This window comes from Phodopus roborovskii, unplaced genomic scaffold, assembly GCF_943737965.1.
Source record: "Phodopus roborovskii unplaced genomic scaffold, PHOROB, whole genome shotgun sequence".
NCBI classification, from domain to species: domain Eukaryota; kingdom Metazoa; phylum Chordata; class Mammalia; order Rodentia; family Cricetidae; genus Phodopus; species Phodopus roborovskii.
In genome coordinates, this window is record NW_026126459.1 from 21923130 (window position 1) to 21945444 (window position 22315).

The 22315-nt window shown below is 52.5% G+C and overlaps 1 protein-coding gene across 4 annotated transcripts; it reads right to left on the reverse strand.

The window, feature by feature from the left end:
• Positions 1-272: 272 nt before the first annotated feature.
• On the reverse strand, positions 273-20596 carry Adcy6 (adenylate cyclase 6). Of its 4 annotated transcripts, none has more exons than XM_051189808.1 (22): positions 20331-20444; positions 14076-14934; positions 10938-11087; positions 10428-10549; positions 10219-10330; positions 9931-10058; positions 9077-9235; positions 8856-8997; positions 8616-8744; positions 8320-8345; positions 7943-8090; positions 7586-7683; positions 7361-7448; positions 7097-7213; positions 6751-6909; positions 6285-6463; positions 5331-5366; positions 5120-5249; positions 4544-4807; positions 3756-3960; positions 2913-3037; positions 273-2699 (listed from the first exon to the last, which is right to left on the reverse strand). In XM_051189808.1, the coding sequence occupies exons 1-22, from the start codon at positions 20369-20371 to the stop codon at positions 2574-2576; spliced, it is 3543 nt and encodes a 1180-aa protein (XP_051045765.1). In that variant the 5' UTR covers positions 20372-20444; the 3' UTR covers positions 273-2573. The 4 variants fall into 4 exon arrangements, with proteins under 4 accessions (XP_051045765.1, XP_051045767.1, XP_051045766.1 ...); XM_051189810.1 differs by lacking the exon at positions 20331-20444 and adding an exon at positions 20481-20596 and having other exon boundaries at positions 783-2699; XM_051189809.1 differs by lacking the exon at positions 20331-20444 and adding an exon at positions 19521-19688 and having other exon boundaries at positions 783-2699.
• Between the last annotated feature and the right edge of the window lie 1719 nt (positions 20597-22315).

Sequence of the window (22315 nt, forward strand, 5' to 3'; positions counted from 1 at the left end):
GGAGCACTGGGAGAACAACCACAGAGGTCTTGACCTAATGCATGGCAGGTCAGAGGAAACCTCTGGGAAGACACATTTGTCCTCATGGGGCTGCAAGGCCTAGAGCAGTTGTGCTCTCTGCAGCTTTATTCTGGTAGGCAGAAAACCACAGGAAGCCATTAGATCACAGATGAAAGAGGCCCAGAGATCACTGGGACAAGAGCTTGCAGCTGCACCAGGTTTTGTCACTTCTGACCCTGACCCAGTACCCAAACAGTTGCTTTTTTTTTTTTTTTTTTACAAAGAGTTTGATTTTATTGATATTTAAATATATTAAATATTTCACTGAAATACATGGTACACCACCCTCCCCCACTCCCACAGTGGTTACATTATAAAACCAAAGCCCATAGCCTCCCATTACCCCAGCTTCTCCCCCAACTGGTGAGGAAAGGGGCAATGGTAACTCGGGGGAAGGACATGGCTGGCACTGTGGTACAGGGAACCAGGGTATGGACAGGCCCCTCCCACCTGGCGAGAAGCAGACAGATCACCCAAAGCTGAGGCCTTCCCATTCTGGCTTACTCACTCCCACCCCAATGGCATCAATAGTCCCTTCCTATCCAGGGATATAGCTGGGGGAGATGAAGGAATTTTCTGTCTGGACCAGCTAATCTTCCCTCTTCTGTGCCTTGAATGCTCAAGTGCCCAGCTGGAACACAGAGAGCCCCGAGAAGGCAGTGCCAAGCCAGAAATCAGCTTCTGCAGAGAACTGGTGTCACAGGCACGAGGAAGGACAAGAGTCCAGCCTGCCCCTCGGCGCCCATGAAACCTGCCCCTCCGCCTGGTCAGCGTCTAAGACAAAGTGATCTTCCATCAAAACTGAGGCGTATGCCTCTGGCTTAAATAGGTACAGACAAACAAACCAAGGCACCAACTAATTCAGGCCAGAGTCAAGGAGGCTGCAGGGGTAAAAGAAAGGCAAGGACAGGAAGAGACTAGAGCCCAACCCTTGCAGGCTTCATGAGGATTGGGAGCCAGGAACTAGAGTCTAGCCCTGCTAGATTCAGGCTGAAGGCTTGGGAAAGCTGAGTTTAAATTTCCCAGGCTCCATCCCTTAGTACCAAAATCTGGGTCCTCAGAGGGACCCCACACTACCCCAGTCAGAAAGTATACCACACCCCAAGACATAAGCTGAGGGACCCAGGGAAGGCCTGAGCTTCTACCTCACAAACCTTCAACAGTTCAAGTGCAAGGAACACTAGAGACTTAAGCAGGTGCTTGGGCCCCTGCCCTAGGCAGGGGGACAGTCATACTGCACATGTGGCCCCCAAATGGCACTTAGGGATTTGGCACAAAAAAAGGACTCCTCTCCCCAGACCACTCTTCATTTTGCTACCAAACCCCATTCCACTCCTGTGCAAACTGGGCATTTCTCTCCGTCTCTTGATGGAGTCCCTGCCTTGACAACAGAAAGCAGGGGCTTCCAGGGGAGAGGCAGCCCTGAGTGGGGATCTGAGGAGCTGGAGCACATGGACACACAGAGAACATACACACACACAAAGCAACATGCACACACAGTTACCCAAATGCACAGGCCCTCCCTAGTGCCGGACTTAGGAGGCCAGGTTTGGGGTCAGGGTCATCTTTCTTGGAACCCTGACTCTTTTCTATTTGGCAATACAAGGGGTAGAGACGCTCCATGGCGCCCTTGCCGGCAGACGGCAAGTGAGCATCTGGGCCAAAGGAGCCGACCCTGGCCACCCTGGGGCCTCAGGTCAGTGTGGCCCCACCCTCCTCCCTGGCCACCTGCACTCTTTGGCCCCTGTAGGTGAGTGTCCAGTCCCTGATCTTCTGATGTCCCCACACACAGGTTTGCTCTCGCTGGTCATTTTCACAGTACCATGAGGCCAGATACCCCTTTCCCTGGAGCGTGTAGGAATTGGGGCTTTGTTATCAGAGGTCCCTTTGTTCCCCTTTGGGGACAGATCATGGGACTAGGATTTGGCAAATGGAAACATTCCCCTGAAATGTGGTCAGAGCTAGGACCCCACACAGTACCTCCTTCCTCTGCCCTGTGCTCAGGAAGGAGACTTGGCTGGGGCGGGGAATGCCCAGGACCAGTACTGAGGACACAGTCAAGCAAAGGCAAGCATGGAATAGGCATTCCTCATGCCCACTCCAATCTTTGTATAAAATTGTCCCAGGAAAAATAGGGAAAGGAATGACCCAGCCCTGAGCCTGTTGCCCAGACAGGGAAACAGTAGGCATAACGAGTTGCTGTTTGACTCCCTCAGACAGGAGGGCTACCTGGCCCCTGCTGTCACCCTCTCTTCTGCTTCCAAAAACTGAGGAGAGCCAACGGCTCCTACCCCAACTGAGAAAGTCTCTTGGATAATCCTCTTGGTGTCCCCTCCTCCTTCACCTTTCTGAAGGCAGACGACCGTGGTCCAAACACAGCCTGCTGGGATGGCCCCTTTAGCTGTCAGCAAGATCTGGGGGTTCAGTGGCCCCTGCGGCAGCTCCACCCATTGAGCAGAAAGTCCACTCAATGGCCACCTTGGTCCCTTCAGCTGAATCCCAGCTGCACTCTGCTAACTGCTAGGGCCCCCATTGAGGAAGTAGGTGGTCATCTCCCCCTTGCCCTTCACCTTGACCACTCCTCGACACTCCAGTTGGTAGCCCTTGGCAGCTAGAACCTGGTACAGGTCCGTGGTCACCTGGGGAAGTGGGAAGGGAGCCTTGCTTAGCCTGGAATCCTTGATGATATATTGGCAAGAAGCCCAATAGGAGTTCTCTATCAGGCTAGCTCCCCTCCCCCCCACCCCTACCCTAACCGCCAAAGAAGACAGCCACCCTATCCCTGCCCTGCAGACAGACTTGAGAAAGCCCTCTAGGTCCACACTCCCCCAGCTCAGCTCGCATCCCTTTACCTGTATTCGGTCAGGAACCCCTGTGCTGTCCATACGACTGGAGACATTCACTGTATTTCCCCAGATGTCATACTGTGGCTTCCGGGCCCCAATGACACCTGCCACAACTGGGCCCATGTTCAGCCCTGAAGTAGAGATAATAGCAAAAGTAGAAAGCAAGAGATTGAGGCTAGGATCCTCCAGGGTCCTCTAGGGCCTCTAGGGAGCCATCTTCCCTTGCACCTTGAGAAGGACCCAAAGGAAAAAAAGTAAGTGGAAATTAACAATTCTTCTGGTGGTTAAAAAAAAAAAAAAAAAAAAAAAAAAAAGTCTGGGTATGGCAGCTGAGGTAGCTCCCTTGAGTCCAGACAACTACTGCTGCACATGCTGAATGTGTCTTTGTGTATTCACAACTCATTGCTGTACCCCTATCTTACAGACAAGATATTGGGGGTAACTTCCTGAGTCAGTAATCAAAGCAGTGGGAAGTCAGGCCAGACTGCCTTCCACCAATGCAATGGAGAAGTACCTCCTCAGCCTGACCACACACAGACACCAGGCAGCGCCCTTTAGACAAACCTGCCTACTAGTCCTCCAACCTTCGCCAAGTTAATCTCTGAGCATTATTCTCATTTTAGGGGGGCAGGGCTTAATGTGAGAATTAAAATGTACTAAAAACATCTAGGACAAGACCCCAGCACATGAAGACTCAAAATAAATGGTCTTTGTCGTTGCATCAAACTTGACATGAGGGTGGGATATAGAAACCCTAAGAAGTCCTGAACTTGTGACCCTACCCAACCCAGACCTTCAGCTTTACCCACAAACTGTCCCAGTAAAATGTTCCAAGACCCAGGCCCTCACCAATCTTCATCTGGAAATTGTTGAAAGAGTGTTCGTTGATATGTTTCATCTGCTCCATGAGTCGCATGGCATAGTCTGCCAGGGCAGTGATGTGGGAACGGCCCACCTGATCATAGGTGCTGGCATTTAGCCCAGAGGCAGCCATGTAGGTGCTACCAATCGTCTTGATCTTTTCCAGCTGCCGGAATCTCTCCTCACTGATGATCTGGACAATGTGGGGAGGGGATGTGTCAAGCCAGATCCAGGTCTTTTCAAAGCTCACCCCTTGTCATTCCTTAGCACTCTCCCCCCTCCGCCCCTCAACAGCCCCATTGTTTTCGTGGGCAAACCCCCTTCCAATTGCTATTCTCAATGTAGGCCAAGAAAATAGGCAGTTCAGGACCCCGGGCAAGGAGCTGGTTATATGGCCTCAGAAGGTTGACTGTGATGGTCCCCTGCAGCAGAAACACTCTGATATGCTCTGAGGAACTGTGTCCCAGAGTGAGGGAGGGACTTCCCTTGACATGGGTGCTCAGAACACTTCCTCATGCTTGCTTGGCCCCATATGGATTTGTCCACTGACTACTGTCTCCCTCTCCAATGACATCAGCTGATGCTTATCCTGCCACCACCCTCCCAGAGCCCTGTCCTCTTCTGACTCCCCACAATGATGACTGCCTTTCTGCCTCTGACAGGGCAAGGGATACTCATCCCATCTAATCCATGGCTTTCTCACCCAAAGTCTGTTCCATCTCCCTGGTCCCCAAATCATCCCTACCCTCTGCCAGTACTAGTCAATGAACAGGTACCTCATCAAAGTCAGCAATGATCTCATTGAGCAGCCGCAGGCACTCGACACCCTCATTGTTGGCCTCTAGTTCCACATAGAATTCAGAGAAGTTGGCAATGGAGGCAAACATGACAGCCACACACTCGCATGACTGGTAGTAGAGTTCGTCGTTGCGGCGTTCTCGGGCCAGGAAGTGGGCAGCCACGTCCTTGGGCAGAATGTTATGCAGCAACCGTCGGTTGTATGCCTGGAGCTCCTCCATCTCCTCCTTCTCCCCTGTTGCCTGTGGGTACCACATCCATCACCCACTGCCCAACATTCACAAGGGGTAGGCCAAGACCTGAAGATGGGCATCAGAGGGAACCACGTGGAGGAAGAAAGGCACGGGCAGAGCGGGCCTAAATTATAGGCAAAGGGGTAAAGGGGGCAGGTACAAGATGAAACAGGGGACAGGAGATGGACACAGAGAAGGCATGGAACCAGAGTGGGCTTGGGCATCCTCAGCCTCAGCCAGGTAGCAAAAGATGCATTTTTGGCTTGGCCTATGCTCTGGCCCCAGAAGCCTCTCCTTCCCACACAGGTCCATCCCAATCACCTGCAGTTTCCAGAGGAAGTCCAGGCGGGCAGTTGATTCCACCTGCTGTGAGTGTAGATACAGCGCCAGGGCAAAGACCAGAAGAATCACAGGGGTCATATATTTGAGTGCCACCCTCCCTACAGCTGGGCTGAAATAATCAGAGACCTGATTGGCATCTGAAGGAGACACCAACCAACCTCATCCATTGCTGTTCCAGAGCCCCACTTACCAGTCCAGCCCTTCAAAGGTCTCATTGGAGGAAGCCCTGGCAGGAAGATACAAAAGTCAGTGGGTTCTGGCTGCTGTGGGAACTGGGGGCATCCTGTGGGGAGGTCGAGAACTACATCTCTAAGCCCAATCACTAATCAAGCCTGTGTGTAGCACCTTTGCTCATATAAATGAGCTCAAACAGGGCAAAGGTTAAGCCTTTCCTGAGTAGGTGCTCCTTGAGCAGCTAACTGCACCAAGATAAGTTGCTTCAAACACCCCTCAGTGAAACAGGGGTCAGACCTAAGTACCACATCTGAAAGATTTAGCGTGTGCCTAGGATGCTTAACATCAGGCTCCAGAAGTGTTTGTTTCCATAATCATCACCACTGCCCTGAGATACAGGTGGTACTGACATTTATCAATGAGAAAACGAAGGCTTAGAGAAGTTAACTACTATCCAAGGTTACAAAGCCAATAAAAAGCAGGCCAAGGACTCAAACCCAGAAGACTCTTACTATCCCCAACACAGGCTATGACCACATATCACAAGAGGACAGAAGGGTTGACTTTTTGTCAAAGCTCTGCCTGCACACAACTCTCTGAACTACGTGTAGTAAGTCGGATGGTGGGGCACACTTAATCCCAGTACTGGGGAGGCAGAGGCAAGCAGAACTCTTTAAGTTAAAGGCCAGTCTGATCTACAGAATGAATTCTAGGACAACCAAAACTATACTGAGAAACGCTGTCACAAAACAAAGGGCAGGAAAGCACCATGCAAATATGAGGGATTTTTTTTTTTTTTTTTTTTTTTGCCTAAAGACCCAGGAATTTGTCACAACTGGAATTTTTGGGGTAATTACCTGAGGTCACAAATCATGAAATCCGCCCCTTTCCCTTTCTCCCACAAGTTCCAGAGAGACTCAGCCCAGGAAAGATCAGGGGAGGCATGGAAAGGGGCTGAGAATGAACTTACAAGCCATGGACACCAAGCAGCAGATCATAGTTGTCAAAGATGGTGGCTGGGGGACCCAGCAAAAGCAGCACCAAATAGATGAACCCCAAGACAAAGGTCATAGCCAGCTTGCCGATGCTGCTGATATGTAGGAAGACAGAACTGGCCAAAAGACTCAGAAGCACGTTCCCGACGAAGTACTGGGGGAGGGGGCGACAGCAGAGGCAGAGTTGGGTGACATCAAAGACCATGGCACCCAGAGCAGGAAGAACCCTGCATCCCCTGCCTGATTAACCTCCCTCCACCACCTTCCAGCCCCAACTCCTTTTATAATTCATGCTCAGCTACAGAGGAGGGGCCCTGGTTGCTCCCAGAATCGGGGAATACTTTGGAGTTCCCAGCTCTATGGTGCCATCACTAGACCTGGCACAGAGAGGTGAGTAACTGTGCCAAAATAACCCCCTCTGCCTGAACACTGCTCGGACACCTCAGGGAAGCTGCAGGTGGGTGCGGCGCCCTCACACAGGGGAGCATCCAGTCCCAGAGAGTAATTGAGCTGTTGTAGGTGACAGGCAGTGATATCAGCTGGTGTTAAATTCAGCATCCGGGCTGCACAAGTCCGTATTGGGGTGTGATTACAGGTGAACTGCAAAAAGACAACCAGTGGGGGAAAGGGTTACAAGGGCCGTACTCAGGTGCCTCATGCTTCACGGACTAAGATTCTCAGGGAGACAAAAGAAAGAGGAAACAGAGTGAGACCAAAAGTTGCCCCAAGGTTGGGAACACTCGGTTCTCAGAAAGTGCCCGGCATAGGGTAGAGATGGGAGAATTACCATGTTGGCAATGGCAGAGATGAACACAAGCAGAACTGAAAAGGTGCCAACTGCTGTGCTGTGTGCCCGTGAGCGGACGATACTGCGGGACAGACGCTGCAGGGCCTTGGGGAAGAGCTACAATAGCAAGAGACCAAGAGTTAGAAGTGACATTTGCTAAGAAGGAAGGCCAGCCAAGAGCAGCGTCTAACAAGAGACGCTCCTCCTCTCTTTTCCATGTGAACCCCTTCTTCCCCAGCAGTCTCAGGGAAGTCCCCTACTCACAGAACCACAGGAGCACACAGCACAGATCAGCACAGTGACCAGCAACAGCAGGAAGATACTGGCATAAATACCAAGCATCACAGCAGAGCTGCAGCAGGATAAGGCCAGGGGGAAATCAGCAAAATCCTGGCATCTCTGTCCCATCACTGGAACAGATCTCAGAGACCAGTGGCTTGCCCAGGTGTTTAGGAAAGTTCAGGATGTAGTGAAAGGGACAGAACTCACTGTGGAAATACGAGGAGCTGGATGAAACAGATGAAGCAAAAAACCAAAAGGGCACAGGCGACATAGGCTCCAAAGCGAGGATCTACTTTCCGTGAATACTGAGGGAAGAAAGGAGAGTGAGCTGGCTGCTGGGTCCTGCCCTGGCAGGGAAGGCATGGATGGCAAGAGCAGGACAATCCCAGGGCCTCGTGGGGAAAACTGACCCAATTTATATAAGTTCCCCCTTGTGCTGTGGTCTCTTCCCATCCCTACCTTGTCCTCCTGCTTCTTTAACTCGTGTTCAGCCTCCTAGCCAGGTCCTTCCTCCCTTTCTCCCTCCCTCCAGCCCTCGTTCCTTTGCCCTTGTATCCCCCAAACCTTCTTCTCAAGATCCTGTCTCTGGAAGGTGAGCAGGAACCGGCGCACGTGGTCCTTACGCAGTTGGTCGATGCTACGGGCATCAATGGCACGGCCCAGGAACTCATCCACCTCATCTTCAGGGTTCAGAGCATCTTGGGCACCACGGCTGATAACAGGACACAGGTTTCACCGGGTGCATGAATAATGCCACACGATAAGCAATGAGTAGGGCAGGGACCAGGCAGCAGCCAAAGAAGGCTATGTGAGCTATGTGTGTGGTACCTGCCCCTCCTACACATTATAAAAGTGGGAGGTTTCGGCTCCCACAGACCATCCCAGGCTACAAATGCCTTTCCCTCCCTCACTGATCCATCCTGTCCCATAGACCAACTTACTTGTCTTTGCTAGAATCATCAATGCCCTGGAGAAAGAAACAGAATGTGTGAGGGAGGAGAGGCGCTAACCATGATCTCTCCGGTACCTTCCCTATTCCAATACTAGGTCAAGTGTCCCCACACATGCTTCGGAAAACTTGGGGCCCATTAGGTGAAACTATCCCCCCCCCCCGGTCTCCAACTTTATAACACATACATGGAGACAGACGGCAGCTATAGATGAAGGGAGACAGAACACTCCCTCATTTTGAGAGAGACCAAAAAGTGAAACCCCATAGTGCAGAGAGCCCTCTCACCATCTGGCGGAACGCCTTAGAGTCCTTGGTCCGGGAGAAGGCACGGTCAGGCGCCCAGCGTGGCATCAGTCCTTCCATAGAGTTGGCCCGTGTCCGCTGCAGCTTGGCCAGCATAGCTTTCTCCTCTTTCTGTATGAGCAGCAGAAACGCAGGCTCAGAAGTGGAACCTCAAGAAGGCCTTTGCTAGTTCCCCCCCACCCCACCCCCGTCCCTCCCAGAAGCTCTGTCCTGGCCCCTGACCCGTTTTTGGCTGGCGCCCAGGATGAGGAAGGTCTCGATGCACTGCTCCTTGAGGTATGCGTTGCGCTCGCCACCACGGCCTGGTTCCACCTCATAGTCCCCATTCAGGTACTGCAGCGTGGCCCGAGTGATGTGGATTCGACTGTATGGACAGCAAGTAAGACCCTGGCTCTCCCACACACACCCCCTACCCCTGCCACCAACTGGACCCTTCCACTCACCCGGCACGGCCCCCAGCCTCCATGTGGTTGGCCAGGGTCACATCATTGGACCACACATCAAACTGCCATTTCCGCAGGCCAAGGACACCGCAGTGCACACGTCCACTGTGGATGCCCACACGCATGTTTACATTTACACCCGTCACTTCACGCACCAGCCTGGGAAGATGCAACTCTAGATCAGCTCTAAGCTGTCTTCTAGTCCTCTAGTCAAGAACCCAAGCTGAGGCCAGCAAGATGGCTCAGTGGTAAAGGTACTTGCTACTGAGCCTGACTACCTGAGTTTGATCCCTGGGACCCACCCACACTGTAGGAGAAAATTAACTCCAAGTTATCCTCTGAGCAGCATACATGCACCATGGCAGGTGCATCCACACATGCATACATACATATCTACATACAGAGAGAGAATGAATAAAAAAATATGATTTAAATTAAAAAAAAAAACAAAAACAAAACCACATCCAAGCAGTGCAGTCGAATACAGAAACAGAAGCAGGAACAGAAGCACAGCTTTAACTAGATACAGGCAAGAGGCTACCTGGAGCTCAAGGACAACAGCTTGAGAACTATATTCAACAGGGACTGCCACTATCCTATAGGACTGAGCTGTGGCCAGCTCCTGCCTGTGGGCTGGCATCCTCTGCAGTCACAAAGCCCTACTGCTCCAGCTCCCTGCACCCTTCAGCAGGCTGAGGTCAGAAGGAGCGCAGGGCACATAGCACAAACTGGGGACAGATCCACTCCCTCACCAGTGACAAATACGAAGATGGGAAAATTCCTAAAGGCACATCAAAGTAGGAGCAATCTGGGAAGCCACAGATCCAGAAGGCCTGGGAAGGGACACTACTTACGAGATGGCCTCGATCATGTCCACTCCCATCTCCACGCAGCAGTGGGCGTGGTCTGCCCGGGCCTCAGGCAACCCTGATACACAGTAGTAACAGTCCCCCAGGATCTTGATCCTCAGACAGTGGTTCTCCTGAAGGAGAAGTGGAGGGTCACCTTCACTCTCCTGACCTCCGGGCACACCTGGCCCACCACCTGCAATGCCACCTCTGCCCACACACACCCCCCAACTGCCTCCAACAATGCTGTGCGGCCATCACGGTTGGCACTGTCCCTAAGCCCAGCACCCTCACCGCAGCCAGCTTGTCAAATCGGGCAAAGAGCTCATTCAAGGTCATGACCAGTTCCTGCGCAGTGCACTGGGAGGCCAGGCTGGTGAAGCCCTCGATGTCCGCAAATAGGATGCTGTGGATAACAGCAGAAGAGAGATGGGCCTCCCAGCCCTCAAGGACTCTCTGATACCCAGCAACCCTCTTGGCATCGTCCCCTATCCCCATTCTACCTGACATTATCATGCTTCTGGATGTAGATCTTATGGAACATCATGTCTTCTTTTTTTGTGTTGATGTCTTCTTTCATCTCCATGGCAACATGCTGGGGCAACACCGATAGCAGCAGCCGTTCCTAGACCAGTGGTTCCAACCACTATCCTCTTTGCTTTCCATTTTGATCCTTCTTGTTCCCTTCATATTCCCAGAACCCTCCCATGTCTCTGTGACCTGAGTTTCCCTTCTGGACCTTGGCCTGACACTGCCTAACACTGCCCTCAGAAGTCACCTATCATAGCTCTCTCAGACCAGTCTCCACTTAACCCCCATCCCCTGAATGCACTCCTATACACTCCCTCCCACCCTTGAACAGGACAGGACCTTCAGGGGTTTTGTGATGCAAGTCCTTGGGGACCACTCACAGTGCGGTCCATAGCCATAGCATGGACAATGCAGCAGGTCTGATCTACAAGGTATTGGGGGAGAAGAGAAGGCATACCCCAGCTAAGGGAAGTGGCCCCCACCTGCTGGCGATTCTCATGCTGCAAATGCAACCGGGCCTGGATGTAACCTCGGGTCTCCTGAAAGGCTTGGCGCTGAGACACTTCAGCAGGGTAGTGTGTGCAGATGCCGATGACATTGGTGCAGAGAAAGAGCACCACATTAGCACCGAGCTGTAGGATAGCACAGTAAATGAATGGCCACCCACGCACCCTTGCACCCCAGCTCCTGGGCTCTCTCAGGATATACTTTGAGCATGAAATAAAGTCCCGCATGTTGTTTGTCCCCAAGCTGTGCCATCCCTGTCACACACTGTTCTTCCCTATGGAACTCCAGAGCCCAGCATACCTAGATTATTCACAGCTTCAGGAGCAAGAATACAAACCACAGCCACATAGGTTATGGGTCCAGCCCCAGTACCCAATAATCTCCCGCCCCACAAACAACATTAACAAAAGTCAAGTGTTCCTCCTGCTTGTGGCTCTCCCCACAGCATAGCACCAAGGAGGTCTGAGCTTTCCTCCTCTGGGTGAACCAGATGAACCAGGACAACTCACTTCCTCTCTCTAGGCTTCCATTTACTCAACTATAGCCCAAAGAGGAGGAATGACATCTTTAAAGCCACCCCACCCCCTGCTCTGGCCCTGCAGACTGACTAACACAGAATGACCACTATTGGGTTTTATTGTTCACTGTTGCTTGGTGGTTGAATTTTTGAAATAGGGTCTCACTATGTAACCCAGCCTGGCATCAAACTCATGGCGATCCTTCTGTTTCAGATCCCCAAATGATGGGCTTGCAGGTAGGTGTAAGCTGCTATGGGTGTTGTTATTATAGTAGCCAGTTTGCTGGCCACCTACAATGACTAGGATTCTAAGGATGTGTTCCATATACCAACTGATGAATTTCTTGCAAGTCTATGAATGAGGTAACAGTATCTCACCCCACAATGGAACGAGTCAAATACAAAGGAACCCAGCTACTTGACCAAGATCCCATAGTTGGTTATGGCTGACATGAGACTCAAATCCTGGACAATCAGACTCCAAAACCTTTGTCCTAACCCCACTGTCTAATATATTCCAGGTTTATAAAAGTTTTTTCTCCACTGACTCTCACTCCTGAAGGCCAGTCTCAAAGCACAGGTATGGCAGCCATCAAGTCTACTGGTAGAAAGAACGCATGTCTCCACCACCAGGAAGTATGATTCTCCTCCTCTCCTCTCCTCTCCTCTCCTCTCTTTCTCTTTCTCTTCCTCCTCCTCTCTCTCCCTTGCCCTCCAACTCTTACATGCATACCTCTTCAAGGCCTCATGCCTAAGCCCCCACCCTCAGCACAGCCACTCCCAAATCACTGTCACTAGAACTGACTAGACACCAAGTCCAAGAGAAGCTTGCTCAGTGTTGCTGGAGGCTCAGGGGTTAACATGGCGCTGGGCCTCCACCCAAGCTGAATGGGGCAGGGCTATGGTTAGGGAGAAGGGAGGGAATGCACACCAACTGCCCTGAACCAGAACTAGCCCTGCAGACTTGGACAGGACATTTAATCTTTGATTCCTCTGTGTAAAACTGAGGCCTGTAACTCCTAGCTCCTCACTCCAGCACTGACCCTCAGCTGCCCTTTCCAATCCACACAGCTTCCAAAGAGCCTAAGCAGAGCTTCCCCTCTCAGTAGCAGGGGTGAAGAGGGGCCACTCTATCTCCCTTGGGGGCTTCTAAGAATAGCCCCCAGTGGGGGAGTAGGAGGGGGGCAATCCAGGCAACTTCCCTTCCTGGCCCCAGGAGCCCAAGAGGAAAATGTGAGTCACAGTGGAGGGAAGGGGAAGAAGGATGAGGGACTGAAATAACTACACACATACCCCTATCTACCGTGAGAAAAAATGGATGCCAAGGCTCTGGAGGCCACCCCAGCCTAACCAGTGTCACTGTTCAGTGTGTCTGAATGGGTGATCAGGAAGAAGAGTTCTTCCTAGGAACATAAGTAGGGCTGCATTTGGGAAGGGGCTGCCCAAGGAGGCAACAAGCTCCTACTCCATGCAGAAACCTAGGCTCCAAAGGCACATGGGATTGTTCTCAGTTCCCAGAAGCCAAATGGGCAGCCACAGCCCCACAGATGGGCACGAGCAGCCCAACATTCTCTACCATCCCAGGAATGCATCTGCAGAGACCCCATGGGGTGAAACTGAAGCCAGGAACCCTGGGGAGGTAGGAGGTTGGCAGTTCCCGGCCTCCCAGGCTCAGCCTCCCCATCAGGCACTGGGCAGGGCCCTGGGCACCAGGCCAGCTAAGAGCAGGGAAGAGCCACACACCCACCTTCTGGCGAGTCTGGCAGGAGGGGGGAAGGGAGGCCCCAATCCTAAGTGTCTCCTCTAGAACAGCAATTCTCCCCAACCCCACTGCACAGGCAGCCTAGAAGAGAACCTAGGAACTAGCAGATACAGGCCTGGCCCTTTAAGAGGTCTGACACTGCCCTGTGGGCACCACTAAGTAGCTATAAAGTTACTTTTAAAAGGTATGTTCTGTTCCAGGCTAAGAAAGGCACCATGCCAAAGCACCCAGCTCCTCATGCCAGGAGCCCCAGGCAACTTTCTCTCTGTTTGTGAGGCCATGGTGGGCTATGGGCTGCAGCCTTTGGCTAGGAGATGGAGCCTTGCTTGTGGAAGTGTCTCACATAACTACCTACAGCTGGGTCGTCTTCTTCGGTTTTTTTTTTTTTTTTTTTTAGACAGGGTCTCTCTGTGGCTTTGGTAGCTGTCCTGGAACTAGCTCTTATAGACCAGGCTGGCCTCAAACTCACAGAGATCCGCCTGCCTCTGCCTCAAGTGCTGGGTTTAAAGGTGTGCACCACCACCACTGGGCCCTACAGCTAGATCTTGAAACTGACACCAGAGCTTAAGTCTCAGGGGTCAACAAGAGGTCAGAGATGCAAGGCTTGCACACACCATGTCTACAGAGTATACTACTGACCTAGGCCAAAAAGCTGAAGCCTGGCCTATCGTGACACACTACAGACCTGGTCCTGGGACTCTCCCACTGATTCAAGTCCCAAGCAGAGGCCAACCCCTGAAATCCCAGCCTGACAGACCCAGACAGCCCTATACGGTCTCCCTCTTCAGCCAAGTCTCCTTCCCACTCCTACCCAGAGCACCCTATGGCACCTACCTGATTCCAGAGGAAGGGATCATCACGGTTGAGCTGCCAGGACAAAATCAAATGCAAAGTGGAAAGGCCTAGGCCACTGAGCACTGCGGCTCGCATGCGGATGGGAAGGAGCGTGTAGGTGATGTAGACAAAGAACACAGGGCACCAAAGGCCTGCTGAGGGGCTGTGTGGGTTGGCTGCCAGGGCACCCCCGACTTGCACAGCTGCTAGGATGCCCAGAACCACATAGCTCACCACCCACATGGAGTCCTGGCGGAAACTATGTCGGTTACACACTATCATGAGTGCCACAAACAGGGTGGCAGCACAGGTCAGCAGGGCCACATACGCAGGTTGAGGCCGGGCAGGTGCAGCGTGAAAGGCCAAGAGCACGGCTGTGAGTAGCACAAGCACCGCCATGAGGAGTGTGAGGCTGCTCTGGTTCATCTGGAAGAAGTACCGCTGGTATAGACGCTCCAGCTTGGCGGAGCGGAACTGCTTAGACTGGAAAACCTGCACTAGGCGGTGCCAGCAGGAGGGACTGCTCCTGGGTGATGTATCGGGTGCCACTTCAGCTGTCCCCACTGGGGTTGTCACCTCAGTGTCATCAAAACCCAAGGCCACTGACCGCAGCCCCAGCTCCATACCCCTGCCTGGGCCAGCCCTCCTGAGGAAGGCCTCATCCTGCCAGGGGCACCGAGTGTGAGCCGCAGGAGTGGGGCTGGGCGGCTCTGCATCCTTAAGACAGCTCATGTAGCGGGGTGTGCAGAAGCCACTGGCCCGAGTCCCATGGCGTGGGCGCTTCTGCCCATTGCGTTCGCCCCAAGCTGTCTTCCGTTCATCCACTTTGGGAACCAGGAGGCCACTAAACCATGACATGCTGCCGGGAGGAAAGGCATGGGATGGTATCAACACCACTGTTGTGGCCATAGTAGCTCATTCCCTGAGCATTTCCTACAACCCTGTTCTCTGTTCCCCCATCCTGATAAAACTACCCAGTGGGAGACAGTAACACCCCCACTCCATAGGTAAGGAACTAGGGACACAGACCGGTGGAAAGGACACAGCAGCCATACAAGTAAAAGAACCAAGATGCTAAGGGCTGGAGAGATGACTCAGAGGTTAAGAGTACCATCTGCTCTTCCAAAGGACCTGGGGTTCAATTCCCAGCACCCACACACATGGCAGCTCACAACTGTCTGTGACTCAGTTGCAGGAGATCTGACATCCTCACACAGATATACATGCAGGCAAAACAGCAATCCACATAAAATGAAGGTAAATTTTAAAATTAAAAAAAAAAGCAAGATTCTCAGCTTGACTGACACCCAGTCAGTCCATCCACTTAATAATTTGCCCTTTCCCTAAAGTTAATACTGCCTCCCCCCCCCCCCCATGTAGCCCTGGCTGTCCTGGAACTCACTCTGTTGATCAGGCTGGCCTCGAACTCACAGAGATCCATCCTACTGACTCTACCTCCCGAGTGCTGAGATTAAAGGCATGCACCACCACTGCCCACTTGTATCGAGTTTCCATGTCAAGGACATGAAGATACATTCAGCAGACTGAGACATGGGGACAAGAACCACCTAGTGCCAGCTGACTAGTGCCACTGGTGCCCCAGTGGGGCTTGACTTCTGCTTTTTTTTTCAGCAGAAGGGAAGCCTAAGAAAATCTTGGATTTCAATGTGACATCTCCCGATTTTTTAAATGGTATTAATAATATATATTTTATGATACCATACAGAAGTCAAATACATCCAGTCAATGGAATGAGTTCTGCTGTGAACTGCCAATCAGTGACCTCTATACAGAATGCATTCTCTTTTCATATCCTTCCTTGTCACACTCACACACACACACACACACTCTCACACACACACATTTGCAGTCACACATGCACACACACTGACATACACATACACATTTGAACACACACACTGACACATTCACACACACAGACTTCAGCTAGCTGAATCCAATTTCTCCCACAAGTCATAGGTCAAGTGTTACTTCCTTAGGGAAGATCTCCCAGCCCCTCCAGACTAAGCTTGGACCAGTTTCACCTCTGTTCATTTCCTCCATAGTACTTATTACAATTTATAACGAAAATCATTTCTTCCCTAGGACTATAAGCTCTGTGGGAGTAGATATTACACCTATTTTGGGCAGAACTTTAACTCCAGAGCCAGGTACTAGGTCTGGCTAACAGTAGGTTCTCAATAAATGTAAGACAAAAAAAGACAGAACAGTGTTATCTAGACTACTCAAGGCCTTGATAACTGACAGACAAAGAGATGGGGATGTGACAAGGCAGCTCAGGACATCCAATAACCACTAATGACAATCCTCACTTCCTCATTGTACCTGTCACATTAGCTTGTCTGTTGTTCTCCTGGACACTGAGTTCAGCCTAGTCTAGGACCCTGGTACTCGCTGTTCCCAACTGGAACAAGAGCTCTTTCAGGTCACAGCCCAAGTCCCTTATCAGAGCTACTCTTGCCAGCCTATTAAAATAGCAACTCCCTTTCCTGGGGTTCCCTATCTCTCTTCCCAGCTTTATAATTTTTCTCCCTCCATGGCCCTTATCAGCAACAGCCATTCTATAATTTTTCTTATTTGTTCATTGTCTGTCACTCCTAACTGGAATGCCAACTTGACGAAGGCAAAGATTTGGGTGGTGTTGGTTTTTGTTTTGTTTTGTTGTTGATTTTGTTTTTGTGTACTGAGGTGTCTACCACCCCTACATGTTTGCTGGCAGAATGGATGGCTATTAGCAATATTATATTTCCTCTCTGTCACAAACTTCTGAGATCCTTTCACATGCTTACTTTCTTCTGCTCTTCACCAAAAGCCTATAAGGCTAGTCCTAAGACCCAGGGGGCATGGGGAGAACAGGACAGACTTGAAAAAGAAAAACAAAGGGTGACATCCAAGACAATTTTCTATAGCTCACCCACAGAGAAGCCCTGGACAAGCAAATCAGTCTTAGATCCTAAATTTCTGGGAAGGACAAGCCTTGGACTGAAGTGGACGCTTCCGTGACAACCACCTTGCCATGTGTCCTGACTGAGCCCAGGTCCAGAGATGAGCACAAGAGCCATGTCACCCATGGATGATACCACCACCAGGGCCAGGCTCCTCCACACCTGCAGGGCATCCGGAGGGGCCCCTTGCACTTGCACCCGCTGAGCTGGCAGCACTGACATTTGTGCTCACTAGGGAACTAGACAGCAGCTTTACACAGCACCTGCCCCAGGCGGCCACAGGTCCACACACTCCGGAGACAAGAACAACACTCTAAACAGCTGCTGGGGGATGCAAAACAAAACTTGAGCTGGGGACTTCTCTGCACTCCATCTCTGTGTCTCCCTCAGCAAGTTCCTCCAGTGTCCCTTCTACAGCCACAGAGTAGCATGCCCTTCAACCTCCTAACAGCAAAAGTACCATCTTGAAGGACAAATCAGAAGTATGAGACTTCTGGTCAGGCTGGCATTTGGAAAAGGTCACCAAAGAAAACCTGGCTCTTCAAAACACTTCACTAGAAGCATGATCTCTGACACAAGGCCAGGTTTCAAAGCTTAAAGTGAATTACCATCCTGCTGGGACAAGCTATCTACCTGCCCCCACCCCATGTCAGTTTCTTCACCTGAAAAGTGAGTGTAATGGTCCTGATGAGAGAATCTAATACTCCCTGCCATGTAGTACACAATAAATATTAGTTCTCCCCACCTTGCAAACCTTTGAATGCAAAGCTCTACCAATGTCTGAGCAAGAACATTTATCCCTCCAGCCAATCAGATGCCTGCTGCTATTAGGCCCTATGTCCCCTGCTGTCAGTCTCCAGAGCTGCTGGGGACAGAACACAGAGGGTACAGTTCCCCATTATGCACCCCCTTCCCGACTCCACATACCATGACATTCTGCTTCCGCCTCCTCCCATTCTCTAGTCCCCTACCCTGTTCTTATCTCCGCTCACCCCCCCCCCCACACTGGCCCAGGTCTCTATTCCCAAAGGACCTGTTTCTGGCCATGTTCCCAGCTTCTAAAAGCACATCCTAGCATCTGGTTCATACCCACAGAGGAAGGGGCAGCCACTATCAGGGAAACATATGACCCTTCAAGAACACACTGACTCCCCAAGGGGATAGCTTCAGAGCTCTGTTCAACCAACTGTGACTATCTCACCCTGGGCTCTACTCAGGCACTGCTCACCCTAGAGAACTTGCAGGGCTCTCGGCACTCCTCTATGCCAGGCTAGTATAGCAGGAAACCAGAAGGCATTGTTCCAAGCCACAGAACTTCTCTATATGTTCCCCCAGACCTCCCTGTTCCGGGACCCCTCACAATGAATTCCAAAAGCACAGACCATGTCCCTGTTCTGCCTTCAGGCTCTTGAGCCTTATACCTCTGACCTCCTCCTCCCCTGAGTCCTGATCCCTTTGCTCTCTCTCACAGATCTGCTGTTCCATACACAATCTGCTCCCACAGCCATGTCCATTTAGCGCCAAGTCCCACAGTCCCAGGCCCAGTGTTTCTCAGACCTCAAGTCCCTCCCAAATCCTGATCTTTCAGCCCAAGCCCAGGGTCTGGAAGCCAAGGCTTGGCCTCAAGAATGGCTCTGCCCACTCTTTCGCCCAACCCTCTTCCTGGCCACCTCTCACCCACCTCGTCCTCAGGGTCTATCTGCCTCTGCCCTTATTGGCAAAACAGTTTAAAAGACTTCGGAAAGTTCACATAGGCGACTATGCCCAGGGGGAGGTTTGACACTCACCATACTGGAACCTGGCCCTCTCAATTTCCAGGCCTTTCCAGATGGAGAGGAACCTCCCCAGGGCCTGTAGGCTCAGCACAGCCTACTCCAGCTCTGGTTCTCCAGAAAGACCAAAAAGGGCTCCCATAGCCAGCTCCAACCATACAACAGACCCGTCAGGCCCTCTGGCTACAGAGACTATCTAGGGACACAGGGACACGGAAAAGCTACTATTCCCACCTCTGGCTTTTCAGTCAGGCGGCTGGGCCTACTCTGAATAAAGTCTGCCCACACCCCACCCCACCCCTGCCCACCCCGCAACAGGCCTTGGGGAAGTAGGCACTGACACTACCCTTTCATTCCAAAGGTTCAGGGTGAGGGCAGGGAAGGGGCCTCCCTCTCCTCCCAGCTCTGCGTCCACGCTCCAAACTCAGCCCCCGCCCCATCCGCGATGCCAACCTCTGGGGGGGCATCTCCTCCCCTCCAGCACGCCTGCTACCCTTCGCTGGACAAGCCTGGAAACTCTGGCGAGTGCAGGAAGGGCAGCTCGTGGCGGGGAAGGAGGGTGGAAGCCGGCAGCCCGGCCCCAGGAGCCCCGGGTTCCCGTCTCCCCCAGCAGTTCCCTGCACCACTTCCCAGGCGCCCCGCAAACTGTCGAGACTCCCGTGTCCCCGCTTCGCTGGCCTCGCTGGAGCCCGCTCCCCCGCGCTCACCTGCCGGGGATCGGCGCCTGCCCCGGCTCGCCGCCCCGCCGTGCCCGCCCGCGGGCTCCGGCCGGCCGGCCGGCCGTCCCGCCGTCCTGCTCCGTGCCCGCGCGTCCCTGCCGTCCCGCCCGCCGCGCGGCAGAGCCTCCGGCCCTCGCCCCCTCCCTTGTTGTCCAGCGCAGCCGCCCTCTACCCCGGATCCAGAAGTCCCCTCCCCGCCGGCTCCCGGACTCCCCGCCTTAAAGGCACAAGCTCCTTTTGTCTGGGCACCCCCTCCCCCTCCCAGAGGCGGGGGCACAGCTGCCCACTCCCCTCCCCGGGACCCAGGACGGGTGAGGGGGCCAGAGTCCCGCGCGCCCCCTCCCCTGTCCGCCGCGCCTTCCCCGGGTCTCTGCCGAACAAGCGGCCACTGTTCTGGGCTTCAGACCCCGCGGGAGGGTCGGGGCGCCCGCCCGCGCTCCCGCCTCCACCCAGGGCGGCATCCTGCGGGGTGCCCTCCACCCTCACCCGGGGGTCCGCGGAGGCCGGCGAGGCCGCCAACTGCCTGCGAAGATGCCCGCCCCGCCCAGAGGGTCGGCTTCCTTCCTGTCGGGGTGCCCTGCGCCCCCTCCTCACCCCACCTTCCTCCCAGCCTCAGCCCCCACCGCGCCCGCTCGCCCTCCCTTCCCACCGCGGCCTCGCTCCCTCCGGCGGGAGTTGAGTTTAATAATTAATTAAGATTTCATTCCACAAGGCGCCAGGTGTGTGCGCCTGGCACCCGCTCGCACCCCACTTCTTTCCGCTTCCCCAACCCTCTGGGGCTCCGGGCCCGACGCAAACCTGCTGCGCCCAGAACCGGATCGGGCTGCGGGCAGGGGCATTCTCGGTGCCGCCCTCTGGCCCCACGCTCTCTGGGGCAGCCCTTCCCCCGCACCTGCCAACTGGCAGAGTCCCCCCCCCCCCCCCCCCCCCCCCCCCGGCACCTTTTACCCAAAGAGTTGTGCGTCTTTGATGTGGGGGGCTGGGGTGCTCTGCCAGGTTCATGAACTGCAAAATTGTTCCGGGATGTTTATTTATTTCACTCGCAAGCAGCTGCCCAAGTTACCTGGGAGATGGGAAAATCATGTGAAAGCTACTTTAACCCTTTGAGGAGTAGAGGGGTGAAACCAGAAAGTAGAGAAGGGACCATTCCTGGGATGTAAGTGAGTCCAGTTTAACCGTGCCTTTGAATCCCCTCACCAGTCCCTCAGTCAGACCTGTAGCTGCCTGAAAGTCAGGCAAGCTTTTCCTATATCTTTGTCCTTCAAGGCCTAACTGTTGACCATTCCAGATCCAGTATGGGGTTCTTAATCCCAAAACATTTGAAGTAAGGAGAAGGTCCTTGCACTAATCCGACATGCATCAGATAGGCTGTGAATGCCTGGGATAATAGCACACTTAATCCTGAGGCAGACCTCAGTGTGAGTCTGCATAGAGAGTTCCAGGACAGCCAGGGCTACACGGAGAAACCCAGTCTCAAAAACAAACACACACAAAGCTACTGGGGATAAAATATCCCTTACTGTGTTGGAGTCTCACCAATCAGGTGGATGTAACCCTCCTGGTCTTCGGCAGGGGAGTCTGGGTTCAGATAGGAAAGTGCTGGTTATCATGTTTGAAAATGGCAATGATAAGTGTGAGGTGCTGGGGATGGGTCAGGTGGTCAGGAAAGAGCCCTTGCTTCTCTTCCAGAGCACCTGAGTTTGGTGCCCAGCGCTTACACCAGCTCCAAGGGATCCCATACCCTCTTCTGGCCTCCAAGGCACTGGAACACTCATACATACACAAATTAAAATAAACATTTCTTTTTATGGAGAAAGCAGTCATCTATTCTGACACATGTGGTTCTCAATTCGGACTGGCCAGTAACTTAACTTTTGAGGTCTCTCTTCAAGTAGCCAGTGCTTCTACCACTATCAAAATTTCTTCCTGCTACTGGGTAGTGGCAGCACACGCCTTTATTCCCAGCACTCCGGAGGCCGAGGCCAGTGGATCTCTGTGAGTTCAAGGCCAGCCTGGTCTACAGAGTGAGTTCCAGGACAGCTAGGGCTGTTACACAGAGAAACCCTGTCTTGAAAAAACAAATTAAAATAAAATAATGTAGTTTGGGATGGTGTGGGCAATTGAGATAGAGAAATGTGGTCTGGGGGCTGGAGAGCTGGCTAGGCAATTAAGAGCACTGGCTCTTTCCCAAAGGCTCCAATCTTAATTCCCATCACCCTCATGGCAGGTCACAACCAACCATAGCTCCTCTTCTGAGGGATCTGAAGCCAGGTGGGTACCAGGCACACATTTGCTATACATATATGCATGCAGGCAAAAAAAATACACATAAAATAAAATATTTTTGAGATAGGGTCTCCTATACAGGCCAAACTACCCTGGAACTTGCTATATATAGGCCAGGCTAACCTTGAACTCACAGAGATCCTTCTGCCTCTGCCTCCCAAGTGCTGGAATTTATAGGTGTATGTCACCACACCTGGCCAAAAATAATTTTTAATTACAAAAAAAAAAAATGCCAGGGGCTAAAGAGTTGGCTCAGTGGCTAAGAGCACTTGTTGCTCTTGCAGAGGACCCAAGTTTGATTCCCAGCTCACAACCATCTGTAACTCTACTCGCAGGAGACCCAACACCCTCTTCTGACTTCAGCAGGCACCAGACACACATGTGGTGTATGAACACACATGCAGGCAAAACACTCATACACATAAAATAATGAAAACAAAATAAATATTTTTTTTCACAGAAAGAAAGGTAGGTGATCTAAAATTGCGGTGCATTCC

Bases quoted from the DNA above. Each gene is read 5' to 3' on its own strand.
- Adcy6 (XM_051189808.1), bottom strand. From the start codon at position 20,371: ATGCCCCTGCCCGCAGCCCGATCCGGTTCTGGGCGCAGCAG. The intron at 11,088-14,075 runs GTAGGTGCCATA...GCTATCCTACAG, and splicing joins ATCCCTTCCTCTGGAATCAG to CTCGGTGCTAATGTGGTGCT. The intron at 8,091-8,319 runs GTAAGTTGGTCT...TCCTGTTATCAG, and splicing joins GATGATTCTAGCAAAGACAA to CCGTGGTGCCCAAGATGCTC.